Here is a 27,584-nt window from a genome sequence, read left to right on the forward strand (position 1 = left end):
GATCCTAGCTTCATAAGTCGTCCTGCAAGTTTCAGACGCAGAAAATTACGAATTTTCGTGGTTTTAAACATTCGTGTTTTCACGAAGATGCACAGTGGAAACTTGAGCTTAAAAGTATTTCCATACTAGATTAACGTCAAAGTTTGTCGAAGACTCAGTGGATGTTTCTATACTTGACTTTCGAGATCAGTGTCGAAGACAAATTAAATTATTAAACTTATGATTGTTATCAACGAATACTTAGCGTTATCTCACGTTGTTACCTTAAAATGGCTTGTCTAAGCCTGAGCATTTGAATACAATTTAAACTTTATGTTATCATGTCATTTTTGTGCATTTGTTTGTTAAAAATATTGTTCACTTCGTACACGTCGAAAGATCGAAGACTTGCGCTGAAGAGATTGATGCTCTTCGTTCCACGTGAATAAAATCTTTCGTTCTAGGGGTGGTTTGTACTCTTGGTGGGTGGTAACAAATCACCTCTTAATCCCATCACTGCCACGAGTGACTAGAGGGCCGGGAATTTCTGCTTTCTATATCAATACAGTTTTGAACATGGCGACAATCAGAAGGAAGAAAAATTTCCACTCTGAATCATTGTTTGACTTATAACACATTCTCGGCGCACAAATTATTGGTTATGTATGGCGGAAAGTGCAGAGAATCGATAATTATTGTGACGTAAAGAAAGTCACGACGATGACGGCAACTGACGAGAACGTGGCGAAACAAAAGATCTAGTGAGCAAAACAATAGCTTCGCACGTGCGTTTTAGATCTTTGAACATTTTTTAGCCGTCCCATACAGAACAACAACGTGAAATCGTCAACTTTTACCTCCTGTCATCAAGGAAACCTCAACAGCAGTTTCGTCACGTTCTAACTTTGAACTCACATGTCATTCACGTATCATGTTAAAGTTAAGATGTCGTACCGTCAGAAACGGTTAAAATATCGAGCTAATGGCGAAAATCCGAGAGGAAAATAAAGATTCTTCGGCAACGTTTTACTATACGTCGCCGTAGTGACAAACTAAAAAACTTCCTAATATCTTTGGCGTGCAAGGGTTCATTTTATCATATAAGGGAAACTGCATGGTGTGTCACCCTTATCTTACACCGTTAACCTGGTCCCAGTTGAGTTTGGAGATCCGTCATATCGTTAATGGAAAGGATGGTGGAGATAAATCAAGTAATTTAATCAGCATACGAAAACTGAAGGAAATAATTTCATGGAACGAGTCACGGAAAGAAATCGAGGAGAGGCCCAAAGTATTGTTGTTATGATATTTGTTTTGTTTTGTTCGCCAAGAAAAATGTCCGCCAAGGCTCACCTCGCAAGTACAGTCAAACCTGTATAAGCGATCATCAACGGGGAATGGCGTGTGACCGCTAAATAGAGGTTTCATATAATAGGGGTAATAGATAAAACGATGAGAAGATAAATTTAAGCCATCATTGACCACTAATGTACAAACACTCGCTCAGAAATACTACAAATATTGATTTCGGTAGAGAAACATGGATTAAATTTTACTTGAAAGATTATTCTTAGTTTTATTTGAGTTTTTCTGCTCGATAATACAATATTAGGCCGTTGGGAATTGCCCAAAGGTGACCACGATCGCTAAATAAAGGTGACCGCTTAACAAAGGTCCAGATTGCAGTGATTAATAGGAAATAAATTCGAGACTCGACAACCGACCATTTAATACAGGTTCGATTGTATGATGTTCCGCCTTTCATTGTTGGTAATGCAGTAAGACTAAACCTTAGCAAGTTACATGAAGACGCGTGCAATGTAATTAAAACGAGTAAAAGTCTTAATGAAAGTGGTTTATAACTGAAAGATTCAACATAACACATCTTAAGTGTAATTTCTCTTGTGTGTTCGTGGTTGTGAGGCAAAGTTGTAGCCAAAATAACTCGTCGGGAATCCACACAATTGTTAACGTTTGTGACTCTTAATAGAACGGAAATGACTGGGACACAAAAATTTCCTTTTGATAACAGGAAAGCCTTATGATTATAACCTGGCCCGATTGTACTTTCCGGTTTGAAATGTTTTGTGACGTTTATAAATTTCATTTCCTCGAAAACAAGCCCTTGACAACTTGCGCAGATTTCCAATATCTTCAAAATTTTAGTTATGACTTGCTGTTTGCCCTGTTTATTTGATACCAAGGGTCATCGCTTTCTATTTCATGGACTTCGTGATCTCGCTAAGGGCCCTTTATGATAATGTTTATCAAACAGACCGCGGGATTGATTTCTGAAGTCCATTAATTTACATTTTAACATATTTAAATTAAACAAGTGTTGTTAATCTAGATAACGGCAACTTAACCATGTAGAGTGTATTTTCAGCACCAAAAGTGGTCTTTTAACAAGACCTCTGTTCTCTTTTTTCGATCTTCACCGGAAGTAACGAGTGTGCTGTCTCACTCTTTCACATATCGTGACCTCCTCTTCAGTCTTAATAACTTTGTTATTTATTTTACTCTTCCGCTTACTTATTGTAAATATTGTTTCCTCCAATTTGTTTACCATGCACCTCTTAGCTTAAATAACTTGGCGAATTTTTAGTGATGAACTGCACATCTAATAATGGGGCGGGGCTGAAAACTGCTTTTTTACCGCTGATTCTTAAGAGTGGGCTAGCTGATGGTTAATATTTCCTTTCTTTCCTGCGATAAAATCGCTCCTAACGATATTTACATAACCAAGGCAAGCAGCTCTAGCGAAACCTAAACTGTAGTTTAAATAGCTTTAAAAACGATTCGCGGAACTCTTTGTTGAAGAAAGAATACAAAATAGGATTCATCGCCGAATTCGCGTAGGCCAACACTAGGAATACCCTCCACAGCTGCAGATTGACTCTAAAAAAACACTTTTTACCGCAGAACACGCCGATCATCGAGGTCAGAGTCAGCGGCATCCAGCACAACAGAAAAGTGGATACAATGATGGCGATAGTCTTGGCCGCCTTTATGTTCTTTGAAATGCGTTTCTTCTCAGATGTCATGACTCCTGAGTCTTCGTTGGAGCAGGACAACACTGGGGGGAGACTCGCCTCTTGCTTGGCGATTCGCTTAGCATGTTTACGAGCAATCATGTAAATGTTGAAATAAATCACACACGTTATCACCGCTGGTAAAATGAAATTCACAGCCGAATTAACCCCTGAGTAATATGGGTGAATGTTGAAACGGCATTGACCATTAGTCACACTACGCTCGGAATACGGCCAGCTAACCATTCCTACGGTTGTGAATGTTAGGGTATACAGCCATATCATAGCTATGACCAGCAAGGCTATTTTGGGCTTCATCACAGTGTAATATTTCAGCGGCCAGCTGATGGCAAAAAATCTGTCTAGGCTGACCGCCATCAAGTTCAGTAATGAAGTTGGCGCGGCGATGAGGTACATAAACACCCTGAAGTTGCACATGAACTCACCTTTTCTCCACCCAAGGTGCGTAAAGTTGTCCTCCACGTCGAAAGGCATGGAAAGCAATGCAGTCAAGAGATCAGAGATGGCCAAGGAGAATATGAAGTAGTTGGTTGTCTTTCGAAGGCGTTTGTTGAGTCCAATAGCCAAGCACACAAGCAGGTTTCCACAGACACTACCAATGATGATGACGATTATCAGAGAAGCGACGAGAAATCGAGAGAGCTTATCAGAAGCAGGAAAATTTGTGTTTATCTCAGGAGAAGTTTCGTTTGGTGAGCGTGTTGTGTTGTTGTAATCCATGTTTGACGGCCTTGGGCCTTGTGGATCCTTAAGAACTTTCCTACACAAGCAAAGAAGTTTTAGCGTCTCGACCTTATCGCAGTAACTGGTGTCTTACCGCTTCCTTAGTTCCTACGATGAGGCTGTTAGCTATCCAGCAGTATGGATTACTCCTTCTATATCAAGGTTCTTTTTCTTGACTCTAAGCACCAAGTGTGAGCGATGGGTTATCTCTGATTGTGATTGTTTGCGACGAGTACAAGTCACCTTTCCCCTACAAAGCGGCCTTCCGTCAGATCAAGCACGGCTGTTCAAATGAAAATAATAGAGCTGTAGTCTGTGTAAATACAGCGCTTGATGGTTTGCGCTCCTTTTGAATTTGAATTAATATTTTGACATGTTCATATCAATGTCTTTGATAATGGAGATAGAGTACGTGACGATGATGCTTCTTGTCACAATTTTCGATTAGTGTCAGAATCGAAGAGTAAGCACCAGGGTGCTGTTCTACAACTGGTGTGGCTGTAGGTAGCCAATTCTGATTTTACCAGCGTGAGTCAAAATGCTCTTGTGTTTTCGTTGCTGGGTATAGTTAAGGACCATCAGATAAAAAAATGACCTAAAGAGGGAAGAAAAAAAAAAGATGATTATATTTTCTTGGCTTAGTTATGCGCAAGAAACAAATCAGCATCTACAAACTCAGAATAAATTGACGAAAACAATGAAGCGTTAAATTCGTTTAATCCTAAGGTAAACTTCAAAGAGGCCCCTATTCTGTTAAGTGAAGGACATTTCATTAAATCATTTGCGCTCCTTCGGATAGGAACCTTTGACACTGCAGAACAAGCTACTCGACATCAAGTGATCACGCGAACCTTTTTAATTTTCTCGTTAAACTTGAACAGAGGTATATAAGCTAAGGTTATAAGCTATTAAAAAGTGATAACCGCCTTATTTATCAAACGAAAAAAAAAAATCCCCCCCCCCCCAACCACTAAAATGCCCTAGACTCCCTACGCCCTTCCACCTAATAAATGACTGGTTCCTAAATTTTCACGAATAGACACTTCAACAACCACTGAGTAGTTCTGATATAGTAAATGGCTGTTAAATAAACTTACTGGAGCTCCGCCTATTATGCTTCTGACTTGAACTAATGTGGGCATGCAGTTGGTCACGCACTTGCGCAAAGTTGAAGAGATAGGGCGCAACATTTTTGATTAGGATACATGGTTACGATCTTTGCTGTAACTTTGCCGCACAAGTTTAAAGTCAAATTAAATTATCACCAGTTTATCTGATGATCACACACACGATGAACTATAACATGACTCAGTCACTAATCGCACTGAAGTATGTTCAGTTAAACTCATGGAAAGAACGAGTTTGTGGTAAGTTCATTAAAAGGCAATTATCGAATTTATCTCAGTCAACGGATTGGATTTCATAGATTGCGAAAATGTTTCTTTTCTTCAGAGGAATGTCTGGAGAGGAAAGAAAAGTTCCGACCCGTAGAAACAAAAATAACAGCTTTCATGAAATAACACGAGACTCATCGCCGACTATGGAACAAAGGTAACAAAGGAGAAATCATCCCGAGTCCACTATAGAGAGACAGATGAGAAAATGAAAAGAAAAGAAAGAGGGTTTGAGGGAGTGTACAATCAGACTAGAGGAATTTGAATAGCACCGGTTTAACTTGCGGTTTACTCGTGATAATGGACTATAATGAATAAACCAGGTGCTACTCAGTATGTTGCGATAAGTTGTAACTTTAAATTGTGCTTAAAATTGGTTTCAACAAATATGGTTGAACAAAGGATTGTTTGAATTATGCAGAACTTGGAAAATGCTTTTCCAAGTCGAGTCAATGTTTTTGACTCTTAGCATGTTAGAGGGCCCTGTCCTCCCCTCAAACAGACGACAGCTATGGATGCCGAACAAAACTATCGGTCTTGGAAACCACTTATCCTCAAATCTGGAAAGGCTGCTAAGACTGTCTCTTTGTTTTGCATTTCAGGAAACGTATTGCAGCCAGTCAGGTAAATTGTAGCGGTCATAATTTAGGATTGAACCTTAGAAGTTTTTAGTCAAAATTTTTATCGTCTTAAAATAATAAGCTCATATCATTCAAGTTTCTTGGTTGCCATTTTCATTGTAATCTTCTCTTTTCTTAATCATTCTCTTTCTTTTTGTATACAATCATTCTTCCCAACTTGTTTTTCCTTTTTTTTTTTAACTGTGTCAATCTAATATTTTGAGGTTCCCTCAGTTGAAGCATAACTTTCCTCGTCAAAGAAAACGAATCAAGAAATCGTGATTTTTCTTAGCGATTAACAGATAATAGCACACAGATCAGTTAGAATTCAACATCTGTAATTCTTGATGTGGCGTCAAGTAGTGGCGTCATTATTGAAATTGTCGAGATAGCTCATTGTGAAAACAAGCTTTCGACGCCGATAGTATACCAAGAGATTATCCCCTAATGGTAGCGAGATGATAGGGAAATGATCGGGTGATCGGCCTTAAACACGAAGGCGCGCTATAAAAGGGCATCAGCTCCTCCCCCTAATTTTGAATTCACCGAAAAAAATAAAGATGGCGGACGATGAGGAGAACCGCAACGAACACTTAGTATTTGTTATACTCGTCAAAAGCAATAAAACATACCCAGAAACGGTCGAAAAACATCAGTAGAGTTATTTTTCTGTGAGGAGTTTTGTTTGGAGTACAATATTTCCTCGTTACGTGTAAAAAACTTGCACGTCAACGGTGAGTGACAAATGAGCCTAGGTCTTCCCAGGGAAGACTTCCTTATTTAGCGCGCCTTCGTGTTTAAACGAAGAGCTCGTCTTGTTCTTGCTAAAAAAAATTTTTACCAAACAGATGTTCGTTGTCTCTAAGATTGAGGGAGTGGTTCTTTCTGACAGCGCACCAACGACCTTTATCGTTCTCCTGCAACTCTTCATTACCCTCGTACAACTGTGTTACAACTCAAGCTTACTCATATTCAAGGTGATGAAGTCAACTGGAAATTTTTCTGCTGCATAGAGCATGTTTGTTTATGCATAGCTTGGTGATTCAGTTCAGCTGGGTGGACTTCCTAGATCAAATGTAAAATTTGAATATTACTGAAAAAAAGGGCAGTTTCCTTTGAAACGATCACATAAAAAGGTTCTCTGACCGGGAAACACCCAGACAGTAAACAGTTTTGCCTAAAATTGTGTGAAAATAACGTTTAGGCAAATTGAGTTTAGGAGAGTGCAAATGAGCGAATCTGCATTTGGAAGATAAAAAAACGGAAAACAAAGCATTCGAAACAGTGACAAAGTAAGGAAAGAAACTAAGTTTTAACTAGTCCAGGATACTCATCAATATGCGACTTGGAGATATAAACTGTGAGTTTTTCACAACCTTGAATAAACTGAGGTTCTTTCTTCCGGAGGTAAGCCAGCTGAAAACACCCCATGGCTCCAATACAGGTTTTGTCTTCCCTTTTCACAGCTCAGATTGAAAGCAAGACAAATTGAAAGCAAACTACTTTTCGTCCAAAGACTCAATTAATACAGTCTAATAACCTAGTTGCCATCTAACAGTAGAAATAATTTTTTTCTTTCATCAAAGAAAGACTCAGCTAAGGCCTTATTTTATCATCACTGATATCACGCACTGGTGAGGCCCAGAGGGCCGAAACAGTACTGTCTGCAGTTAGATATAGCTCTTTGGCATACAAAGCTCTGCTTTCGTGTCCAAATTGAGCACTGTGAGATGAGTCATCGCCGCTAGCATTGTGCATAGCTCACTAGGCTCTTCTAGTTTGAGCACTCTGGCATGGCTTAGACGATACCACAAGTGTGGGATCTTTTGGGGATTCATATCGGTTCTCCTCCATCCTAGCATCAGCACTGCACTGATGAGGCCCAAAATGCCGAAACAGTCCCGATCACCGTATCTAAATTATCCAATTATTATAATCAATCATTGTAAGTTATCAACTACCTCTGTAAATAAAACATTGATTTAAAAAAAAAAAGAAAAAAAGTACTGTCTGCAGTTAGTTATATATGTAACCAATTATTACGCTGGAATGCTCCTTATCAACTATCAAAGTGCTCAATAGTTGGACTAGAGCAGAGGATAATATTATCAGCAACGAATTGGCTTATTTGGTCCAAGACATTTAATTGTCTTGGACCAAATAACCCAATTCGTTGCTGATAATATTATATATATATATATATATATATATATTGTTTCTTGTATTTTGTCCATTGCTTTCTTTGTAATTAGGTCTTTTGTTATCTTTTTATTAGCACCAGTTCATTAGTCGTTATCTGTAATTACATAATCATTAGCACTTCGATCTTATTTAATGCTCTCTTTTTTAAATCAACAGTTGTAAATAACTGAAGAAGGTCTCCGACCGAAACGTTTTTTATTAAATTTTTTTATATTTTTGACGTCAGAATTTGTCCATCCTCGCAATTTTTAAACTTTCTACGTTCGTGTTTGCTGTGAGGTTTGGATTGCGAATCTTTATTGAACCTCCTGGCGCGGTGCACCTTTCTTGGCCTGAGAGTTCCATTAACGACTTGCGATATATATATATATATATATAAAAACATTTATTCTTTTTAAATATGATTACTTGGGGTGTACAGGGACAGGTTTCCCTCGTATACACAATATATATGTACTCCAACAAAAAGAAAGGTTGACCTGGGTTCTCCACGACATTGGTTATGCAGGCCAGGCCAGGTATAATTATGAAGGGAAAAAAAGTAAGAGACTACAGGAGGGTAATATGGGCTCCTGGAGACTATCATCTCATACCATGAACAAAAAGGTTTACAACGCACCAGTAACGTTGCGTGATATCATGCCACAGACTAGGAATCGTCGCCGTTGACTGCTTCCTTGTTTTAAATGAAATGACTTCTTTCAGTGAGGCAAATTTTAGTCTACGACTGTCCGGCAAGACAAGACCTTGTTAAAGGAAACTGTCGATTATCAAACTTAAACATCACTTAATGAAGAACAAAGTACTTAAAACAGAGAATCACACTCTTTGAAATGATAATGAACCATGTGGCGTGCGTTTGACAAAGTGTCAAGTCCACGAGCCAATAAGAAATCAAAGGACCTAATGCACGTGCGATCCGAGTGCTAAACGCGTAAACGTTTGTGACCAAGTCGCAATCAAATCTAATTGGTCGAGTGGATAACGAGGGTTTTTAAAACCAATCCAGAATACCTTTGGAAATTGTTCTAATGGATGAAGACGAGACCCCGTGAGTTTAACGGGAATAAAACAAAGGCTCGTTGTTATGCACCGATAAATAAATTATAGAAACAGAGCTTTTACCTCTCAGAATTATTTTGTTTACATTTTCCCTCTGCCATCCTTTGATAACCTTCTCGTGAAAGTTAGCGAGATGAATTCGTCAAATGTGTCATCCCGGAAACGTATCCAAACAAACTGGCAGACCCAATCAATGGTTTATGATGGTAATTATCAAAGAAAGGGTTGTCGGTAATTATCAAGTAATCGTATGGGTCAATCAGAGAAAGAGGTCAGGTTTTTCTCCTGACAGGGGATCTGCCAGCACAGTCCAAACAAATTAAAGTTGATATTAAAGATCTCTTCATGGAGTGTTTAGTTACAAACTGGACGTAATTTTTACATGTTCTTTTACTCTTTTTTTTTTTTTTGCATTATGGATTTTACGGCCTCTTTTTGAGCATGTTGAGTGTAAAAAAATGTTTATTTTGAAGAAAATGTTGTAACCCTGATAATTTCTACCGAGTCAGGTTTGAGTTGAACGATGAAATCTGCCGACCTCCTAGTCAGGAAACGCTTTGGGTTTTTCTCCCTCAGGTTATTTAGAATCCTCTGGTGCAAGGCGCCACATTCTGGAAACTTCCGGAAAAATAAAGTTTTTTTTAAGGAGTAGATTGTTACTCCTTGCTATTCCTGGGCTTTTTTTCGTTGGCTAATTTTTTCATGGCGTGAAGTCAACAAGTTTGTAATACAGTTTGAGCAATAAAAGTTCTGTAGAGTCTGATATGGATCACAAAATTGATATAATTGTAACTAAGCAGTCTGTTGTTTCATTCATTCTTTCCCAAAGTGTTTTCTTTTTTTTTTTTTTTTTTTCTATTTCATTCCTTTGTGATCGTCTCATTTGAGTCAAAATATTATTAAATCCCAGAAACAAATTATCGATGATCACTGTTTTTGCTGATGTGGGAAATGACCCATTTGGCGAAAATTTGCATTCAATAATGACATCTCTTGGCTTTTTAGGCGCGTCGGTATGTCTACAGGATTAAACAATAATTACCAAAGAGCATCTTGTTATTCTTATTCTTTGGCGCAAGTAATAATGTTCGGCAATTTAATATGACAGCTCCTAATGTGTTCTATTTATTGTTGGCAAGCCCTCACTTGAAATTTAACACTTTTCCTTGGCATCCACCCTTTTTTCTGACACATTTACCACTTATGGAGTCATTTTGCTTTTAATTCGGGAAGTTCTTTGAAGTTACGAAGCTCAGGGTCAAATTTTCAATTTTAAACTTGTATTTTCCGATTGGCGCGTTGTTGAGTCCCAAAGGTTGCCCAAGTGTATTTAGTTTCATAGCCTCGGGCTGCACGACAGGTTATATGTCCTTTCACGAGCCCGTCATCCCGCGTCAAGTGTAACAATCACCGTCGAGTGATCAATTTTATAGCCGCCAAAATCATTTCCACTTGGTCAGATAAGAAATTCCGCGGAGCACAAATTGAAGACCACGTTTGTGTTAAAAAGTATGACGAATTACGGCACTTTATAGGAGAAATTAATGCGAGGTCGCGTCCGGCAGATAGCTCATGGTGAATTTGTATTTGATTGTTTTACGAAGTAAGGGGTCGAAATGTAGTCATAGCGCAGTTCAACATAAAAGAAAACTGATAAAGTCGGTTAAAAATAACAAGAAAATAAAAAGAACGTTTCAATTTATCTTAGCGAAACACCTTAAATTGAAATGAGAATTCAAATTTCTTATGATTTGTTAGATCACAATTATGCTGCAGGTGAAAAGGATGCCTTCTGGCAGGAAATTGAAGCAATACTGGCTAGAAAAAAAGGAGACGATAATACGGAACTTCAATTTACTCGTTTTCAGCTGAACGCTGGAAACTTATTAACCTCCACAAAGCGCAAACAAGTTTTCTTTCTATCATGTTCTGAATATGTATCACCAAGAGCCATAATTATGGCTCTTGGTATCACTTAAATTAACGTAAAAAGTAACTTGAGTACTGCCCAGTCAAACTTCAGATTTATTTCCTCAGGCTTTTCTCTCTCTCTCTCTTTTTTTTTTTTTTAATGAAAAAAGCAGTTCGGAGTCTGAGGACACTGTGCCCGTAATTTTTTACGCGGATCACTCGATTGATAACAAGACTGTCTCTTGATTAACACTGGAAATAATGTACACTGTAATGTGCAAGCCGTTGAGCTGATTTCAGAAGTCTTAGCGAACATTTTTGTGTTAAGTTAGGAAAACTCACCCAAGAAGAATAAAAACGTCCTTGCTTCTCGATCTGTTGCTGATTGGTGATTAACATCTAAATCTGCCTCGGCTGCTTAGTTTATGACTGAGTGCACTGACGCTTTTTGATCTCATACTAGTGCCTCATAGGCTTGTGGGTACCATATGAACAGTCATCAGTTACCAAGTGCCAACGACACGATGAGCTTTATTTTAACTTGCAAACTCTACTTAGAGGTTTTTCATTGACGGATCAGTTTCAGTAGCTTTTTTCGACGATGTGGAACTAACTACGTGACCATTAACTGAAATGTTGTCAAATTCAGTATGGCTGGAGAAACTTTTAAGAGCAGTGTGAAAAGTGTCGCAGTCATGATCGACAACGTAGCCTAACAATGACGGCGCTCCACTTGAAGTCTGAAACGCGGAACAGTTCGACGGGGCATTTTGTTAGGCTTTTGTTAATACAACAATGCAGTTATGTGGGAACGATCGTGCCCTCTTTATCCCTTCCTACTGTTCCTACTGCTTCCCCCCCCCCCCCTCATCCCGAAATTATGTAATTATGTACGTGTCGAAAAGCAGAATTATATGTAATCGTATATGCTTCTGATATCAATCACTGAATTCATCAAAAACGGTAGCTCCTCTCCGGAGCATATTCAGTGCTGCTGCAGTTTTCTCTTCGCGAAAACAACGCTTAATTAATGCCCTGGACGCATCTTAAACAAGGCAGTTATTTTTATAGCGATAGCCTGCAGATTATGTTCCTTATTTGAAGCGCATTTAGATTATCGCTTTCTTATTTTAATCGGCTTCGTGCCACTCAATAACTTTTCGTCGTTAAAAGTATGCTAGAAATTTGATAACAAAAACAACAAAAAAATAGTAATTTATTTACTTTTCTGCAACGACGACTGCTGTTTTAAATTCAAGCTTAACAGTCACAAGTTCTGAAACAACTTGCTTCTGAGCTCAGAAGCCAAGAGTTCTTGTGGAGTACCTAAAGAAAAAGATATAGACCTATGGTGTCCATAATGTTTCATTATGTCAAAAATAAACCAGACCAAGGAATTAAAAAAAGTCAATAAATGACGTGAATGTCAAATTGAGAAGATTCTTATTCAAGTCAGACCTATTTGAATAAAGTAGCTTAGCTCAACACATTTGTTCTATCGAACATAAATTAAATTTCTCGCTTTATTTCAATACTTGTGTGTTTGGAGAACTTTTATTATTTGAAATGTGGCTGCTGTTTTCATTATTTATTGCTCCTTGGCTGATTAATCTTTCCGAAAATTTTATTATGTCTGTGCATTTAAGCCGAAAGTTGAGAAACCCCGTTGTCAGTTTGAGGCTAGGCTCAAGCCAAATGCTGCCCCGGGCGGTTTAGCCGGAAACATACGAACTGACCGCTGAAACTTACTCGGGAAGAAAAATTTTTAATTTTCTTTGAGAGCATAGTGTTATCAAAATTAAATACAGGCGCCAAATTGTTCCTTAATAGTTGTTTGGAGAACAGCATTAGTTCTTTGGGAACGTTGACACGATCCCATTATAAACAGACAAAACTATCGTGATAGGGGCCGTTGTGCCACTGTTAGTTTAATAAAAACCAACGCCTCCAAATAAATCAACACCAGTTTTTAATTAACACTCAGAGATAAGTGTTTTTCTCTTGAGGTAAGAAGTACTCTCTGCTTTTAAATTCTCTCATAGGAATCTCAGAGATCGTACAGTTTCAAGACCTTGACGAGACAATCTCTTTTCAGTTGCCCTTTTTAAACAGATAAACAAGGATACTTTGAGAAATCTTACCTCACCTATGATATAAAATCACAAAGAATCGCGTGTTCGCCAAAGATTAATTAAAACCACTCGGTGAAAAACGGAAGGGCTTTAGGACCTCAAGATGAGTACTTGGAACGTGTCATATTGTATTACCACTGCTGAAGTAATAAGTTAAAATTCTTTCGCATGAAAATAAGGGATATTCCCTCCAGAAAGATCTGCGTCTTATTTTGGCGAAGCTTAATTCGTGAGTGTGAATTCCTTCAGGGATTAAAAGTTCTTAGTTGGATACAGTAAGTTTTTTCAATCGCAGGAAAAACGTCAAAACTATGAATCATAACCTTGTAAACCCGACTATATGACTAACGGCGCCAAGAGGTTGCAGTTCAAATCCTGAGTTGAAAAAAATTACTTTGACTTTTTCACCTGATGCTTTCTTACCAGTTTTCGCGTGTTTTATATTTTTTTCTGGATAAGTTTGCCTCTTCTTGACTTTCATTTACATTGGATCTTCCGTTACGGCTAGCGCAAATCGAAAAACTGATGAATCTGTCTACAAAGACTTCACTTTTAGTGGCAGCAAAGTTGATAGTTTACATAAGGTGGTAACCGCAGCCGGCCCGCGAAATGCTCTGGAGTTCGGTGGTTAACCGCCTGGCTTTTTTTGTAGATTTTTTCGATGGAGACTTAATTACGAGTCACGTAGAAATGCAACGCCAACGTTTTCTTCGGGAAGTAATTTCCTTGTCTACGACTAACCAATAAGTACATCAGTTGTGACAAGCGATCAATTAAATCAAGTTTACATGTTACCTTCCATTTATTTTACTACGCTCATACCTGAAGTTTTGACACAGAGCTGTGGGTGTTCAGTTGTTGCTTCCTCCCGTCTTCGAGCACTGCGATGCTTCTCAAGGTGAAAGATCTACAAGAGAAAAATTGAAATTGTTAGGGTTTCTACGAAACTTTCTTACGTCGGGATAAAAGCTATTCAATGCTCAAAAGCCACTTTAAATTTTTAAACGTCTTCAGAATCTCCACGTCACGGTGCTTAAAATCTTGTTCAACTGCAACCCGCTTCGGGTTTTTAAGGACGGATTCCAAATTTTTCTCTCTGTTAGCTCTGAAAAGTCCCCTTTAGTCTTAAATACCTTAAGTGGCATTTAAACGAACCTCTTTAAGGGCTGAACTTCACAAGAGATTCATTCAGTTTACGCAACATCCCACCGACTTTCTCACTTGTGAGCTCAGTGATTAGACTTGTACAAAGATTTGCTCCAACAGTCGCCAACAGTATGTTGTAATTATGTAAACACCTATCGATATAAATAGGTTTAACCCTTCGTCACCTCTGCATAATTAAATGTTTTGTTTATCGTAATGGTGGATAGGTTTTCAATCGTAAGGGTTAACCAGATCAGGTTATGCGACAGACGGAAATGCGTAACCGTGTGGCCGTGGTATACAAACAACTGAATATTGGCAAGGCGAGAGTTGTCTAATGGTTTTCAACCCCCAATTGGAATATGCTTGTGCAGTACATATCATTTAGTAATTTCAAAAATTTATGATAACAATCGAGAAAACGTGAGGATTCGGCCTTAGATAATCCTTTGAAGATAAATTTGAAGATAATGTCGCGAATAATAAATTTTAACGATATAACAAAATTGAACAGGACGTGATAAAATCAGTAATTTTATCCTTCTTTAAAAGATCCTTTGTTTCTTTGTTGACAAATCATTCTATCATAAATTTTTGAACATGCACATCATTTGCCGCACTTACTTCTGGAGCCTGACGAAGGAGCAGCTCTTTGGAGATCCACAACCAAATTTATTATCGTTTTTATACCTGTGGTTGTTTTCTAAAGCAGTTCTAATTTAGCCCACTGAATATAGAATCATACTATTTCTGCAGTGATCGATGTTGAACTAAATCTGCTAAAAAATCTCTGGACAGTCTCAAAGATAGACCTTGGACTTAGCCACTTTGTAAGGTGAAGATCCGGACGGAGGGAGCATAACTTGTCGCCGCGCTAAACTAATTGCACTTTTCTGACAGGGTTGTTTTTAAAAGCTGTAGTCTCATTAATTCGTACTTTCATTATCTTCTTCTTTTGTGATAGCTGAAGTTTTATGAAGTGAAACTTCTTTTTAATGACTTAATTACATGCCGTTTGTAAATCGGTTCCGGTGGAGGAAGGAATCGTTTTCACATCAATTTCGCTCCATTCGCGGGATTTTAATCGATCACAGTTGGGGGTTGTTAGCTTTTAGTTTTTATTCCTGGAAAAATTATATTAAATCTTGATTCTGGTTGAATATGCAATAAAAAAAGCGGCTATTTGATAAGCTCTTTTTCGGTCCGAGCAGTAAGCGAATTATCTTTGAAGTCAAGCTAGAGGAATTTCGACTTTCAGCTGAAAAAAAAAAAGCTGGGGTTATTTTCGAGGTTGATTTTCTCAGTTTTCTGCTGCCGTACCAATACACGAGACTGAAATAGGAAGTGAGTGTTATGGACGAATATCCAGACAGTTCTAAACTTAAATTTCAAGTTTCTTGTATTTCTTTATCTCGTCAGGGCGGCATGATTAAAAATGCGACTTAAAAATGCGCCCTAGGTGTAGAATAACGCGATGCGCGCGATTATTTCCATATATCGCATTTTCTGCTTATGCCAGTGCCGAAGTATTATTTTCGTGATTAGTACTAATCCAACTCGTAGGAATGTTTTTATTTACAGCATATGACCAAGTGACCTCGCAAATTCACTGATAATATTCCCGTTGGCCTTTCTGAGTTTCAATCGGACTGTATTCATAGGTGTCCTAATTCACAGTTGCTTACCAATCAACATAAAATCGCCGTTTAGTTGTGAAGTCAGTTACACCGCAGTTTACATCAGTCTCCATGAGAGCAACGGCCAATTTCTTCTATTGTAAACGGAAACAGAATAATTGACGCACATTTAAGGAAAAACATTGGTCACACGAAGTTTTCCATACTCAACGTCAAACGAGTGTTTCCTACGACGACAATGAAAAAAAAAATTGATTGATTTTTCTAGTACTTCTTCGAACATATATTTTATCTATCTAAGCTCATATCCGCGTATTTGGCACTGTCTGTTGAATGATCACTTCCCGTGAGTCCATTAGCTATTTTTCCGAAAGATTACCAACTCTCTCACATCCGGATAGATTTAGTTTCTTTGTGTTACTTGCACAATAATCTCGAAGTTCAAGATCTTGCATTGTTTAGTTGGCAATATATTTTTTCATTCCATTATCTTATTGCATGAAGAAAGGAGCTGATGTACTCAACATTTTAATGATTTAAATGCAAGACAGCACAACACAGCCACGATGCTTTCTAAGAAAGTTTCCGGCATTCGTGAATCTCATGCAAGGAAATAAATCCATTTTACTTGCTTGCGGGGATCTAGGATGAGTTACTAATGAAGTGTGAAAATTCGTGGCTGATTTTCCAACGAATCGCACCGGCTTGATATTTGCAGGCCGGTGCGACAATACGGTAAGGGATTCCGAATGTCTAACAGCATTAAATTAAGAAAAGTAGTTAACTTTATCATTATGTCGAAAACACAAAACGAAGAAAGCTTCATGCAATTACTTCGCGAGTATTTATTTCATTTAATCCCTTACGAATTTCAGAAAAAAACTCTAAATTTCAGTTAATGGTGAAATACACTTAGTTTACATCTATGTAGATGCAATCTGTTTTCGATGGTTTGTGCGGAGGCGTTGGATCATTGTTTTAATGGAAGTCGCCATGATTTGTCGGTCAGTAATTCAAGTCATGATACTCCTTTTAACTAACCGAAAATACCTAATTCAAATAAAGTGAAAGTTTCAAAGAAAAGCCGAACTGAATAAAACTTTTGCGTTTCCAAAGTTTTTTTTTTTCGACGACATGAAAAACAAGGCGACTTACTTTTAACATTGTAATGCATTGTGTGGAAAACCAGGAGAGTTGAATAAATTTTTTTTTAAATTATTTACTAATTAGACTGATAGATCGTGTTTGTCAGTATTAAACATCAACAGTATTTTCAACTTCTATTTTGCTTTTTTATGTTTTCTCTTCTCTAGCTGCACTTTAAAGGTTCAGTGCTATCTCACTTTAAGAGAAAAACAACGTCCAAGCGAAAAGGTCTTCTTTTTCGCAATGACAGGGATTTCGTGACATGTTGTTATCATTTACACACGCGGTGGTCATAATATTTTATTTTGATTAAATAAAATATTATTTAATCAAACATTTAGCCATGATCGACCGCAACATACTCAGTATTGAACTGTTAGTTCTCACGAACAAACAGCACAGAGGTAGTGACCGCGCGAAAAAGCTTTTGGCCTCCGGTTTTTTTCGGTGTGGCTTGATTCCTTTTTTTTTTTTTTTCTCTTGATAAAGAATGACATCTGTGTCTTACGACTCGACATCAACGTCTACATGTCGGTGGATTAATTTTTTTTTTTTTTATGTACTGTGGCTGGTGATAGGTGAGCTCTGGCGACGTTTTGTCTCGCTGGTCTCCAATCTTTGCTCGTGCATGCTGGGTAAACCAGCAGGAAGGAAGGAGATCGATCTTGGTAAAATGTTTTTATATAAAAGGCTTGTTTACAACAAATCTAATACCCCAGCTGATAGCTCACTAATATTATGATCTAAACACTGCGTCAATTGATGTGTCTCACTGAAGGAGACCTGGGATGCTTCGTTTAAAGGCGTCCTGAGGTCTTAACTGTACTTGGTTTGCAACTTACTGTAAACTGCAGGAACCAAGTGGTGTATAGTTAATTTCGCACTGCTTTTCTTTCTACTTGGCCAGCTCAAAATCGAGATAAGAAGCTTTTGTTGTTGCGTCAGAAAATTAAAAGGATCAAAGGTGCAATCTCAAAATATCTCCGAGGGTCACGACCACTAGCGGCGACATTACCAAAGGCGATTTCAATTCTAGTTGTTCTAAGCGCTTACACCTTTAAACGATATTTGCCCCCCTCAGATCTAAATCATGGCTTTCGTGATTTCATTAACGCACACGAACTTGACCCCGTCGATTCACTCGATGAGAAGAAGGGGTTCTTTCCTAATTCCTTGTGAAATGAAAGTGTTTAGGTTCTAAGTTTTACAGGGCCTCATCAGTGCAGTGCTGATGATAGGATGGGGGAGAACCGATATCATGGATCCCCAAACAATCCCACCGTTGTGGTATCGTCTAAGCCATGCCAGAGTGCTCAAACTAGAAGAGCCTAGTGAGCAATGCTCAATGCTAGCGGCAATGACTTATCCCACAGTGATCAATTTGGACATGAAAGCAGAGCTTTATATGCCAAAGAGCTATATTTATATCTATATCTATTGGTGTCCGCGAAGCAGTGCTCGATACAAATAGTAGAGCGGGTATAATGTGTGGTAGGCAGAAAAAAGCAACTACCCATACATCCCTACGGACCTGTTTCGGGGTTGCCCACCGTCATCAGGGGATTTTATAATTAATGATTAAAATCCCCTGATGAGTGGGCAACCACGAAATAGGTCTGTAGGGATGTATATGTAGTTGTTTTTTTCTGCCTGCCACACAATATATATATATATATATATAACTAACTGCAGACAGTACTGTTTCGGCCTATATATATATATATATATATATATTGTGCGAGGAAAAAGACAAGTAAACTACAAGTTCATCCCTACAAGCCTGTTTCGTGGTCGCCCACTCATCAGGGGATTTAATGAGAATAAACTTTGCTTATATACAATATAATTTGCATGATCTAATTAGTCTAATTTATGCAGCGCGAAATTGACAGTTTAGTTGTTGCGTAGGAGGGCTTTGCTTCTGTGGCGGCAAGAAGACACGAGTTCATTACGTTTGTTTAGTGTTGATAGTTCGGGCCGGCAGATGATTAGGAATTTTTCTTTGAGGCAGAGGTTACATCTTTTACTTGAGCTGTTATACGGTGAGTGCGATGAGAGAATGCGCCAGGAAATAAAGTGATCGATGTTGTTGTCTTTGAGGGTCCAGATGTGCTTGCTGAGTTCGGTAGAGTTTCTGTGTTTAGCGTGGCGGAATGATGCGGTGTGGTTTCTGTATCTTGTTTTGAAGTCATTCTCTGTGAATCCGATGTACGTTTCTGTCGTGTTGTTGTCTTTGCGTGTAACGGAGGCTTGGTAGATTACTGATGGTTGCAGGCAGTTTCCGTCGAGCGGGCATGTGTTCTTTTGTCTGCAGTTGCATGTCTTGTTGTTATCAATGGTAGTGGCGGCGGCGGCGGTGTCATCAGACTGTATAGATGCTGTTAGGATGCGTTTGTTATGGTTGTCGGTTATCTGTTTCATGTTGTTCATGCAGCTGTAACTGATTTTGATGGTGTTCCGGTCAAAGATTTTTCTGAGCTTGTGATCTTTGGGAAAGTGCTTGTCTACTAGGGTGAGGAATTTGTGTCCGATGTTAGTGCTGGTGTTCTTGCTAAAAGGAGGGTTGTACCAGAGGATGTTATTGCGTTGTCGGTTTTTCCGTTTGCTTGTTTTGGCTGGTTCTTACTTTAGGGTGTAGTGGTATCCACTTTCGTCGAGTGCTTTCTGGTATGGGGGTGCGGCTTGGTCAAAGAATGCTTTGTCAGATGACAGGGAGGACAGTCGTTTGTTGATGCCGGCGGGAATGTTTTTTGTTGTTATTGGCGGATGGTTGCTCTCGCGGTGAACATATTGCAGTGAAGTATTCGGCCTTGTAAATGGTTGATAGGTGCTTCGGTTAAGGTTAAATGTGACGTCTAGGAAGTCGATTATTTGTTTGTTAGCTTCTATGGTGATGCGTAGTCCGTTGTTATTATTACTATTATATATATATATATATATATGTATATATAACTTCTGGTAAGTTCCACACTGATAAATCCAGAATAGTGCTCAACAGTAATGGAGCGGTAATAACAATGTTTTGCTACTCAATAAAGTTACATATGGACTTTAATACAGGTCTGTTTCGTAGACCGACAAGAAGTTGGTCCACTCATCAGTTAAATTCCATATACACTGCAGCATCGCTTGAGTTTATATACATCGGCAGCATGATCGTTACAAACTTTAAACTATGATTGATTCTTAAGGATGCGGTTGAATCTAAGGAGTAAATTTTGCTTATGCCTGCAAGTTGATACGAGTTAATTACGTTTGTTGAACGTTATATAAGTACAAATTAATGATAATAATGACAATAATAATAAACACATAAGAAAATATTATTTAAAAATTCTCAATCTTAAGTTTAAGTGTGTCAAGCAGAAAAAAATAATCTACATGAGGGTAACATCCTTTAATATCCAACTGTGCTTCGCAGCGTACAAATAACACGCGAAACGAGTACAAATATCACGCGATATCACACTCCAGAAATATCCGCGAAATTCGCCCGCACTGCAATAACAATTTGGTGTGTTGGATAATAAATCTCTTATTAGACGTTTTGTTGAGTCGTGTCGCTGAGTATTTTTACTCGTTATTTGTAATTTGACGAGCCCATAGGGCTCGTCAAAATACGACACAACTCATAGAAATACTAAGCGATACTATACAACAAAACGTCTAATAAGATATATGAATTTTGGTTTTAAAGTCTGAAAAGAAACTTGTACGAAAAAAGTCCGGTAGTGTATTCCACTGCTCAGCTGAAAAGTAAGAAAAGGAGTTAAGTGCATAGGTAGTTGTTTTAGGTTTACGAAGTGAAAGAATGTAGTTGCCACGTGGTTATAGAAAGAGGACCGGAGTGAAAAACATATTCTTCATATAAGCGGGAAAATGAGTGAAAAACAAGCTCTTACATAACAGTGTGAGGAAAGTCTGAACGCGCTTGTAACACAACGAAGTAGAGTTGACTTTTGAAAGAAGAGTAGTGTATAGCCTTCGAAGCAAGCCCTGGGGGAAAGGAGGGGGGACTGGGGGGAGAGGGAGGCACATTCCGCACATTCCGCTCGCCCCAATCCCCCCTCCTCTCCCCCAGGACTTGCTTCGCAGGCTAAGTAGTGTATGGAGACAAGTAATCTCCAAGTATAGATGTAAGTATTGTTTTATTTAGCTTCAAGCTTATCCGCATCGCGCGCTCCAGAAAAGTGCCAGACAGAAGAGCAATAATAAAAATGAGGTAAAATATACGCTTTGTTAAGTTTAAGTAAGATTTCCCTGCGGATGAGTTTTCGAAAGAGCAACATGACATAAAATTGATTATTAATCTTTTTGCATACATTTGATATATGTTTAGAAAAATTCAGTTTGTTATCTATTCCCATTCCAAAAATGTGTAACGTGTCCTTTACTGGGAAGGAAAAACCATACTCCGTATCACCGAGGACCAGACGTTGGTGCTTGCTTTCATTAACTAACATCCCATTTTCAGGGTACCACTGATTGGCCACCCCAACATCATGAGATACGCATGCTTCTAGAGCTGCCGGATCGGTGTGGGAGTAGCACACTGATGATCATCCGCACTGGAGCGTCAGCGCTGCAGCGTCAGCTCCTTGTCAAGAACTGATTCAGGGTTTTCATAATTGAGTTTGGTACTGGTACAATAGGATCATTCTCGTAGACGGATGTCAGTAAATGTGGCCACATTATTGTGTAAATTATATAGGATTGCATTGATATTATTTTTCTTTGCCGTCAATTTGTTATGCCACGGGCATCCTTGAATTCTGACTCATCGATTGGCAATCTTTGATCTGATTTTCTGTTGAATGCAATGATATCATTTTCTTGAACATGCCAGCGCAGGTGTCTATGAAGAAAAAACACACTATACATTTCGTTATCGAAGTGGCCTTGAATTATCGAAGAGGAACTAAGCATTCCCGCGATCAAGATATTTCCAGAATTTCTGACGCTCACCCGTCAAACATTGTAGAGTGACATGAACGCTGAGCTGGCCCTCTTGACTGGCGTTTTCGTTTGTGTCCTGTTTAACTCCTTTCCTCAGCGAGATTTTTTTAATCCCACGACAATAATAAATTTCACACAAACTTAAGGTTATGCGAGAAGAATTGCTTCCACGAGGAAACCAGTAAAGCCAAAGGAAACCATTTTGAACAAGAAAGCGCAACGACGGTTCGAGAGAGAGACTGCAAATTGTTTAAATATAATAGAGAAAATATTGCAAGACTTCGCTCGAAAAATGATATTCAGTCGAGGAGGAATCGCTTGTGGGGTGGATCTTAATTAAATTCACTAATAAATTTTGTTGCTAAAAAGAGGGAAAAGGGCGAGAGCATTCAAAAAGATAATTCATCTCTGCTGTTCAGGTTATTTTGACTGTTCGTTCGATGAAATTATTATGCAAGTTGTTGATTGGTTATCTTTTTAATATTTTTTTCATCAATAATTTTTTTTTTTTTTTGGTATGTGTGTGTCACTTAAAAAGCTTGAGGACCTGGAAAGATGTTGCAATTTTTTAAAGTGGCAAGAATAAATCAAGTTTACAGCACTAGTTGTCAGAAACTGGAGATAACAAATGCATTATTATGTGGTCGTTTCTTTCTGAATTCACATTCAGAACAATTGTTCAGTTCAAGTAAACCAAGCAGAATTACGAATTTCAAGAGAAACCTGCCATATCCTTTTTCATATTATTCCCTGATCGTTATTGATTATCTCAGACAGAGCTTTCTGATAGAAATAAAACAGATGGCGTTGACAGAAAATTTTTAGTCAAATCCGAAACCGCGAAAGAAAGCCAACAGAAAAACGGGTCACTTTTGTGACATTAGAGAGATTTAGCACCACGTGAACGGCAAGAGTGACCACATGACCTTGTTTTTCCCGCCATTTTTTCACGTTTGCTGTATATATGGGGTAAACGCGGTGCTAATTTTGAATATGGATCACATGGAGGATGCAAAGGGAGGTCTTCAATTGTGAATTAATACGAGATGTTAGAACATCCCGATACTGACATGGATTATCATTCTTCAACGGCAAAGTAAATTTAACTTGCTAAAGACGAACATAGCAAACACAGGCGCTAGCTGGGACATAAAACTGGTCATGTTCCAATATTCTCTTCCCGTTAATACTCCCTTCCAGGCCTCTCCTTTGTTCGACTAAGAGTACTCTGTATTTCAGTATGAAGTTCACTTTTCGTGTATTTTTGGTAACGGAGTGTACTTTGCCTTAGACTATTGGTCATAAACTAATGAGATAAGAAACGGCTTACCGCTTGGATCAATTTATTTGCGAAGGGTATTATTTATTGACGCACTATGCAAGAGATTTCTTTCAGTTTAATGTAATTAACACCGTTAGAAGCGAATAGTCTCATGTCTGATCGATCGAATTAGATAGTTGTCTTTTATGGCAAAAATTCACGGCGCGAGAAAATATTTCACAAGTTGGATTTGTTTTCTCATTATGATTCTACCAAATAACGTTGTTTGAATTGTGTTTACAGCACCCCGTCTGAATAACATGAATAACGTGACCCCTCAGTTCGTTTTCGAGCTGTCAAGTAGTTTCAAAACAAATAATTCCTTTATATTTTGACGGATTTAAAAGAAGACAAAAGAGAATTAAAATGAACTTAATCCTTCTGGGAGATGTTTCTTTACTTGAAATGGATTTTTCTAGAAGAATATAAAGCAGTTTATCCTTTATTTACTAATATAGCGCTTTGGTAGCAGTAACTACAATAAGGTCAGGTTTGAATAGTAACGCTCTCAGGGGACTAATGAGCCAATTTATTATATTAAACTAATGATCAAAGCTGTAAGTCGTTACACCGCGAGGCAAACAACAGACGCATTCACATTGTTCATAACCAAACAGTACTCTGGGAGCAGTGTAAATCTGTATTTGACGAGTGAGCTATTCGCTTTCGTTCCTGGGGGTCATGTATGTGAGCCGCGCTCGGGAGACCCCTTCAGTGGTCTCCACAAGGGTCTTGAAGACACATCGCATGAACTCAGTGGAAATCTTTCGACTACAGGAGCGAGTGAAAACAATCGACTACGAGAGTCAACATAACTATTCGCAAATATCGGACGAAATCGATGGCGTTCGCCAAAACTTGGTTAAAATCAAAGGTGTCAAGAAAAATGTAGGTGTAAGCGTGGAAAGGAGGAAGTTTCTGCGGGATAAAGGACTCAAGATTTTGCCTTCCAAGGTTAAGGGTGACGCAGAATATTTTACGGTGCGTTCATCATGCGGAAAGGACATCAATATACCTTGTTCGGATTTTTATGACGGAGACGCTCTTAGGAAACAGCTTAGCATTGATAAGTTGAAATCTTTACCATCACCAAATCTTGACACAGAAAATTCGGACAATGAGAAGCTAACCGATCGCTCCTCCGCTGGAACTTGGGGACGGTCTCAAAGCTTGTGGAAAGATTTTCGTTACAGAAACATAACGCCTCCTTTAAGGTCAGGCTCTAGGAGAAACTTCAGGGATGTGGAAGAAGAAAATTGTAAAGATAAAGAGAAACTGCTTAGCCTTGACGAAATCGGTAATAAAGAGAGAAAGTATGGAATTTTAAGACCCCAAACTGCGCACCTGAAGAGAGACAAAGAAATGGTTCTACTGCCAAGGAGTCGCACATGCCCTGGTAATATTCAAGAGAACAAAGGAAGTACTCCGCGTAGAAAAATATCGCGTAAAAGTTCTTCGGCAACCGGAAATGTTAAGAAGAAGTCCCAGGGCAGTGATTCTGTGACAAGCGAAAAGAAGACTGATGAAAAATCAGCGGAGCTACAATTGGAGAGTGGACTAGGAACAGAACCGAACTTTTTATCAGGAGAAAGCAGTGATAAGATTGTGTTGGAAGAGACAATTTCTCTTGATCTGAAGCCTTCGTTAAGGCCAAAAATACGTCCCAGGTCCATGAATGTTGCTTCTTTGACGGGAAAAAAAGGAATTTCAGGTACAGTTGCTGACCTGATACGAATGAGTTTGGAAAGTAGTGCAAGTACTGATCACCTTCCACCTACTCCATCCAATGGAAATAGGTTTCAATCCAAGTCGCCAGAAACAAGCCCTCGAGTTCCGAAGAACAGCGTTGCGACTGCTAATCATGATGTAAAGGAAGACAATTATGAACCGGATGGAGACCAACGAAGGTTATCTAAGCTTTCAGAAAGGAAAATTTCGTGGAAGGACTCTGTTCACGATGCTGGCGATAAAGGGGACGATAAAATAACCAGAGGTAAGCTAAGTAATGCTTCCTTGCCTTCTATAGCAGTGTTACGGAAGCCAAGAACGAACGGTGTACAAAGCACCGCTACACGCGCCCAAAGCGCCCCCCAAGGGCGTCCAGGCCTTTCCCGGCAACAAAATTCAACGTTGAAAAAAGTATCGAAGATAAACGGAAGGCAGAACAGCGCTGGAGATTTTGTCTACGACGCAAGGCCTGACAAAGCACTTAGTAAAGGCTATATGACAATGCAGATGACAATCGGTGGCAAGCAAGTCAGGGTGTACGTACCTAAGTTTTCAACCAGTGAGTGCATCGATGACGTCACACCAACGGAGAGGACTCGGGCCAAAGCAGCTCTACAGGCTGCAGGAGGGCCAGGAAAGAAATTGTCGGCTAAAAATAAATAGCTGATGTCTCAGACACTCCAGACAGTCAACCACTTAGAACCGTTACTTAATGCAAAAAATAGAATCGATCCGCTATATTAAAGTGGATGCCACAACATAAGTTTCAAAAAGAAGAAAATTTTCATGTAAGAGATAAAGTTTATATAAATATACATTCACTGCACAGAATATTACCAGAACAATATACCAATTTACGAAATAATAAGTGAATTCTATAATTGTCGGCTCTGTTAAAAGATTCTAGTCATGGCAATTGTTCCTCCTTCGCTGCGTTGTTGTTGTGTTTTTTCGCAAGTAGTTCCACCTTAATCCACGCCCACGCGGTGATTCCGAATAATTAACCTTGATCACGAAAGGGAGAAATCAGATAACTGTATAGTACTTGCCAACTGTATCGAAGTACAAAAAAAAAGAAACACATTTGTCACATCAGCTAAACAGAACAAAGGCGGATATGGCCAGTAGTCGATAGGAACTCACAGAAAAAAATTTGTCAAACAAACTGCATGAAGCGCGGGAAAACTCAAGCGATCAAGTCGTGATTGGTTTTAGCGGCTCTGCATCCGATTGGCCGAGAGGGTGACACAAGTCCTTTACAGCAGCCAATCACGGAGCGCCTCATGACAGAACCAGTGCTCAGTACGAGACTGCTTGCTGAAGACCCTCGGTTGAAAAAAACTTTAACCGTTTATACCCTGGCATCAGTATGCATCAGTTTCCATTTCCTATGGTACTGACAAGCTGGAGAATTTGTTTGACTGAAACAAGAGCTTCTTTAATTGGCTATCATTTCTTTTATTCTCTTGACCTCAATGTTTGATTCAGGGGCGATAAGGAAGGAGAAATTACATGCTGGTCACCCCAAGGGGTTATAAGGTTAAAGCGGGAAGCCTCTATTTCTGGCGCTGCAGTTGTCAAAGTCCATAGTTGATCAAGGAAAACATGATATTACCGCACATGTTACGACATGCATGCGGTCTACGACATTTACGATTGATCTATTTTTAGTCTTTGTTAATAGTCTCCCTAATTGAGGGAAAAAAAATGCCAAAAAAATAAGAAGAATAAATTATAAAGGATCGAGAATGGTTAACGAATAATGGGTCATTATCAGTTTGCTCCTAGCAGAGGAGAATAACACGGATCGTTCATCTACTGAATTCCAGGATGTAGAAGCTGCCACGTGGGGCTTAAAGTTATCGAGTTATTTCACTGGCAGCGATATTAGTCATTCCGAACTGAGAAACGTTGGGTTTCTTCTTCTGCGTAAAATGTATCGCTCCCGAGTTCACGATTGCTATCAGTTTGTCGCCGGAAAAAATGTTGAAAGCCGGCTATGCGCTTCAATAATCCGTCGGCCGTTAAAGAAAAATCATCCATTGTCGAGTTTCGAAAGAAGTCGTAATAAATAATCGACTTTCCGTGCATGGTTAGCTTTCGTCACTATTCGACTCTATTACCCGATATTTGTTGGTAGTGGTATGACGTAAAAGGAACAGGTTACCTCAGTGAATAAAAGGTTCACTTGTTAATAACTTGTGAACCTACGTAAATTAGAAAAGACAGTTCAATAAGCTTTCTCTATTTTAGCAATGAAGCGTTTCCGTAAGTGAAAGAGTCAAACTCAAATTAGCTGTGATCGTCTTGCATTTACGACAGGTTAGTCTGTCTTTCTCGAGACCCTTGACTGTTTTACTTCCGTGAGTCATTCATGGCCTGTATTTCACTGCAACCCGCGTCAACAAACAGGGAGTAAATTTCGTCGAAGTTTAGCTAAAAGCTATTGAATCATAAATCATTTTCCCCTCTTTGATTCAACTTAAATTTTGCATAGATGTTATCTGAATGTCTATTGTTCTTTCAATAGATTATCACTTTTCTACGGAGTGTTAACAACCTTTGTCCCCAAAC

The 27,584-nt window shown here is 38.8% G+C and overlaps 2 protein-coding genes and 1 long non-coding RNA gene across 7 annotated transcripts; 2 read left to right on the top strand and 1 right to left on the bottom strand.

Moving 5' to 3' along the window:
• Positions 1-1,424: 1,424 nt before the first annotated feature.
• LOC111322065 (histamine H2 receptor) lies at positions 1,425-16,089 on the bottom strand. 4 transcript variants are annotated; one of them, XM_088736244.1, is made up of 3 exons: positions 14,847-16,089; positions 13,899-13,983; positions 1,425-4,350 (listed from the first exon to the last, which is right to left on the bottom strand). In XM_088736244.1, exon 3 carries the CDS (start codon positions 3,750-3,752, stop codon positions 2,736-2,738), a length of 1,017 nt encoding a protein of 338 aa, XP_088592370.1. In that variant the 5' UTR covers positions 3,753-4,350; positions 13,899-13,983; positions 14,847-16,089; the 3' UTR covers positions 1,425-2,735. The 4 variants fall into 4 exon arrangements, with proteins under 4 accessions (XP_088592370.1, XP_022780837.1, XP_088592367.1 ...); XM_022925102.2 differs by lacking the exon at positions 14,847-16,089 and adding an exon at positions 14,232-14,822; XM_088736241.1 differs by lacking the exon at positions 14,847-16,089 and adding an exon at positions 14,210-14,822.
• Positions 16,090-16,112: 23 nt separating this feature from the next.
• On the top strand, positions 16,113-22,366 carry LOC148741190 (uncharacterized). Of its 2 annotated transcripts, none has more exons than XR_015992566.1 (3): positions 16,113-16,863; positions 17,584-17,673; positions 21,480-22,366. It is a non-coding gene; the product is annotated as an uncharacterized LOC148741190 (long non-coding RNA). The 2 variants fall into 2 exon arrangements; XR_015992569.1 differs by having other exon boundaries at positions 16,117-16,594.
• Positions 22,367-23,725: 1,359 nt separating this feature from the next.
• Positions 23,726-26,366, top strand: LOC111322060 (uncharacterized). Its single transcript, XM_022925096.2, has one exon. The coding sequence runs from the start codon at positions 23,964-23,966 to the stop codon at positions 25,671-25,673; it is 1,710 nt and encodes a 569-aa protein (XP_022780831.2). The 5' UTR covers positions 23,726-23,963; the 3' UTR covers positions 25,674-26,366.
• The last annotated feature ends 1,218 nt before the right edge of the window (positions 26,367-27,584 follow it).

Source organism: Stylophora pistillata, chromosome 1 (assembly GCF_964205215.1).
Source record: "Stylophora pistillata chromosome 1, jaStyPist1.2, whole genome shotgun sequence".
In the NCBI taxonomy this organism is placed as follows: Eukaryota; Metazoa; Cnidaria; class Anthozoa; order Scleractinia; family Pocilloporidae; genus Stylophora; species Stylophora pistillata.

Bases quoted from the DNA above. Each gene is read 5' to 3' on its own strand.
- LOC111322065 (XM_088736244.1), bottom strand. From the start codon at position 3,752: ATGGATTACAACAACACAACACGCTCACCAAACGAAACTTCTCCTGAG.
- LOC111322060 (XM_022925096.2), top strand. From the start codon at position 23,964: ATGTATGTGAGCCGCGCTCGGGAGACCCCTTCAGTGGTCTCCACAAGG.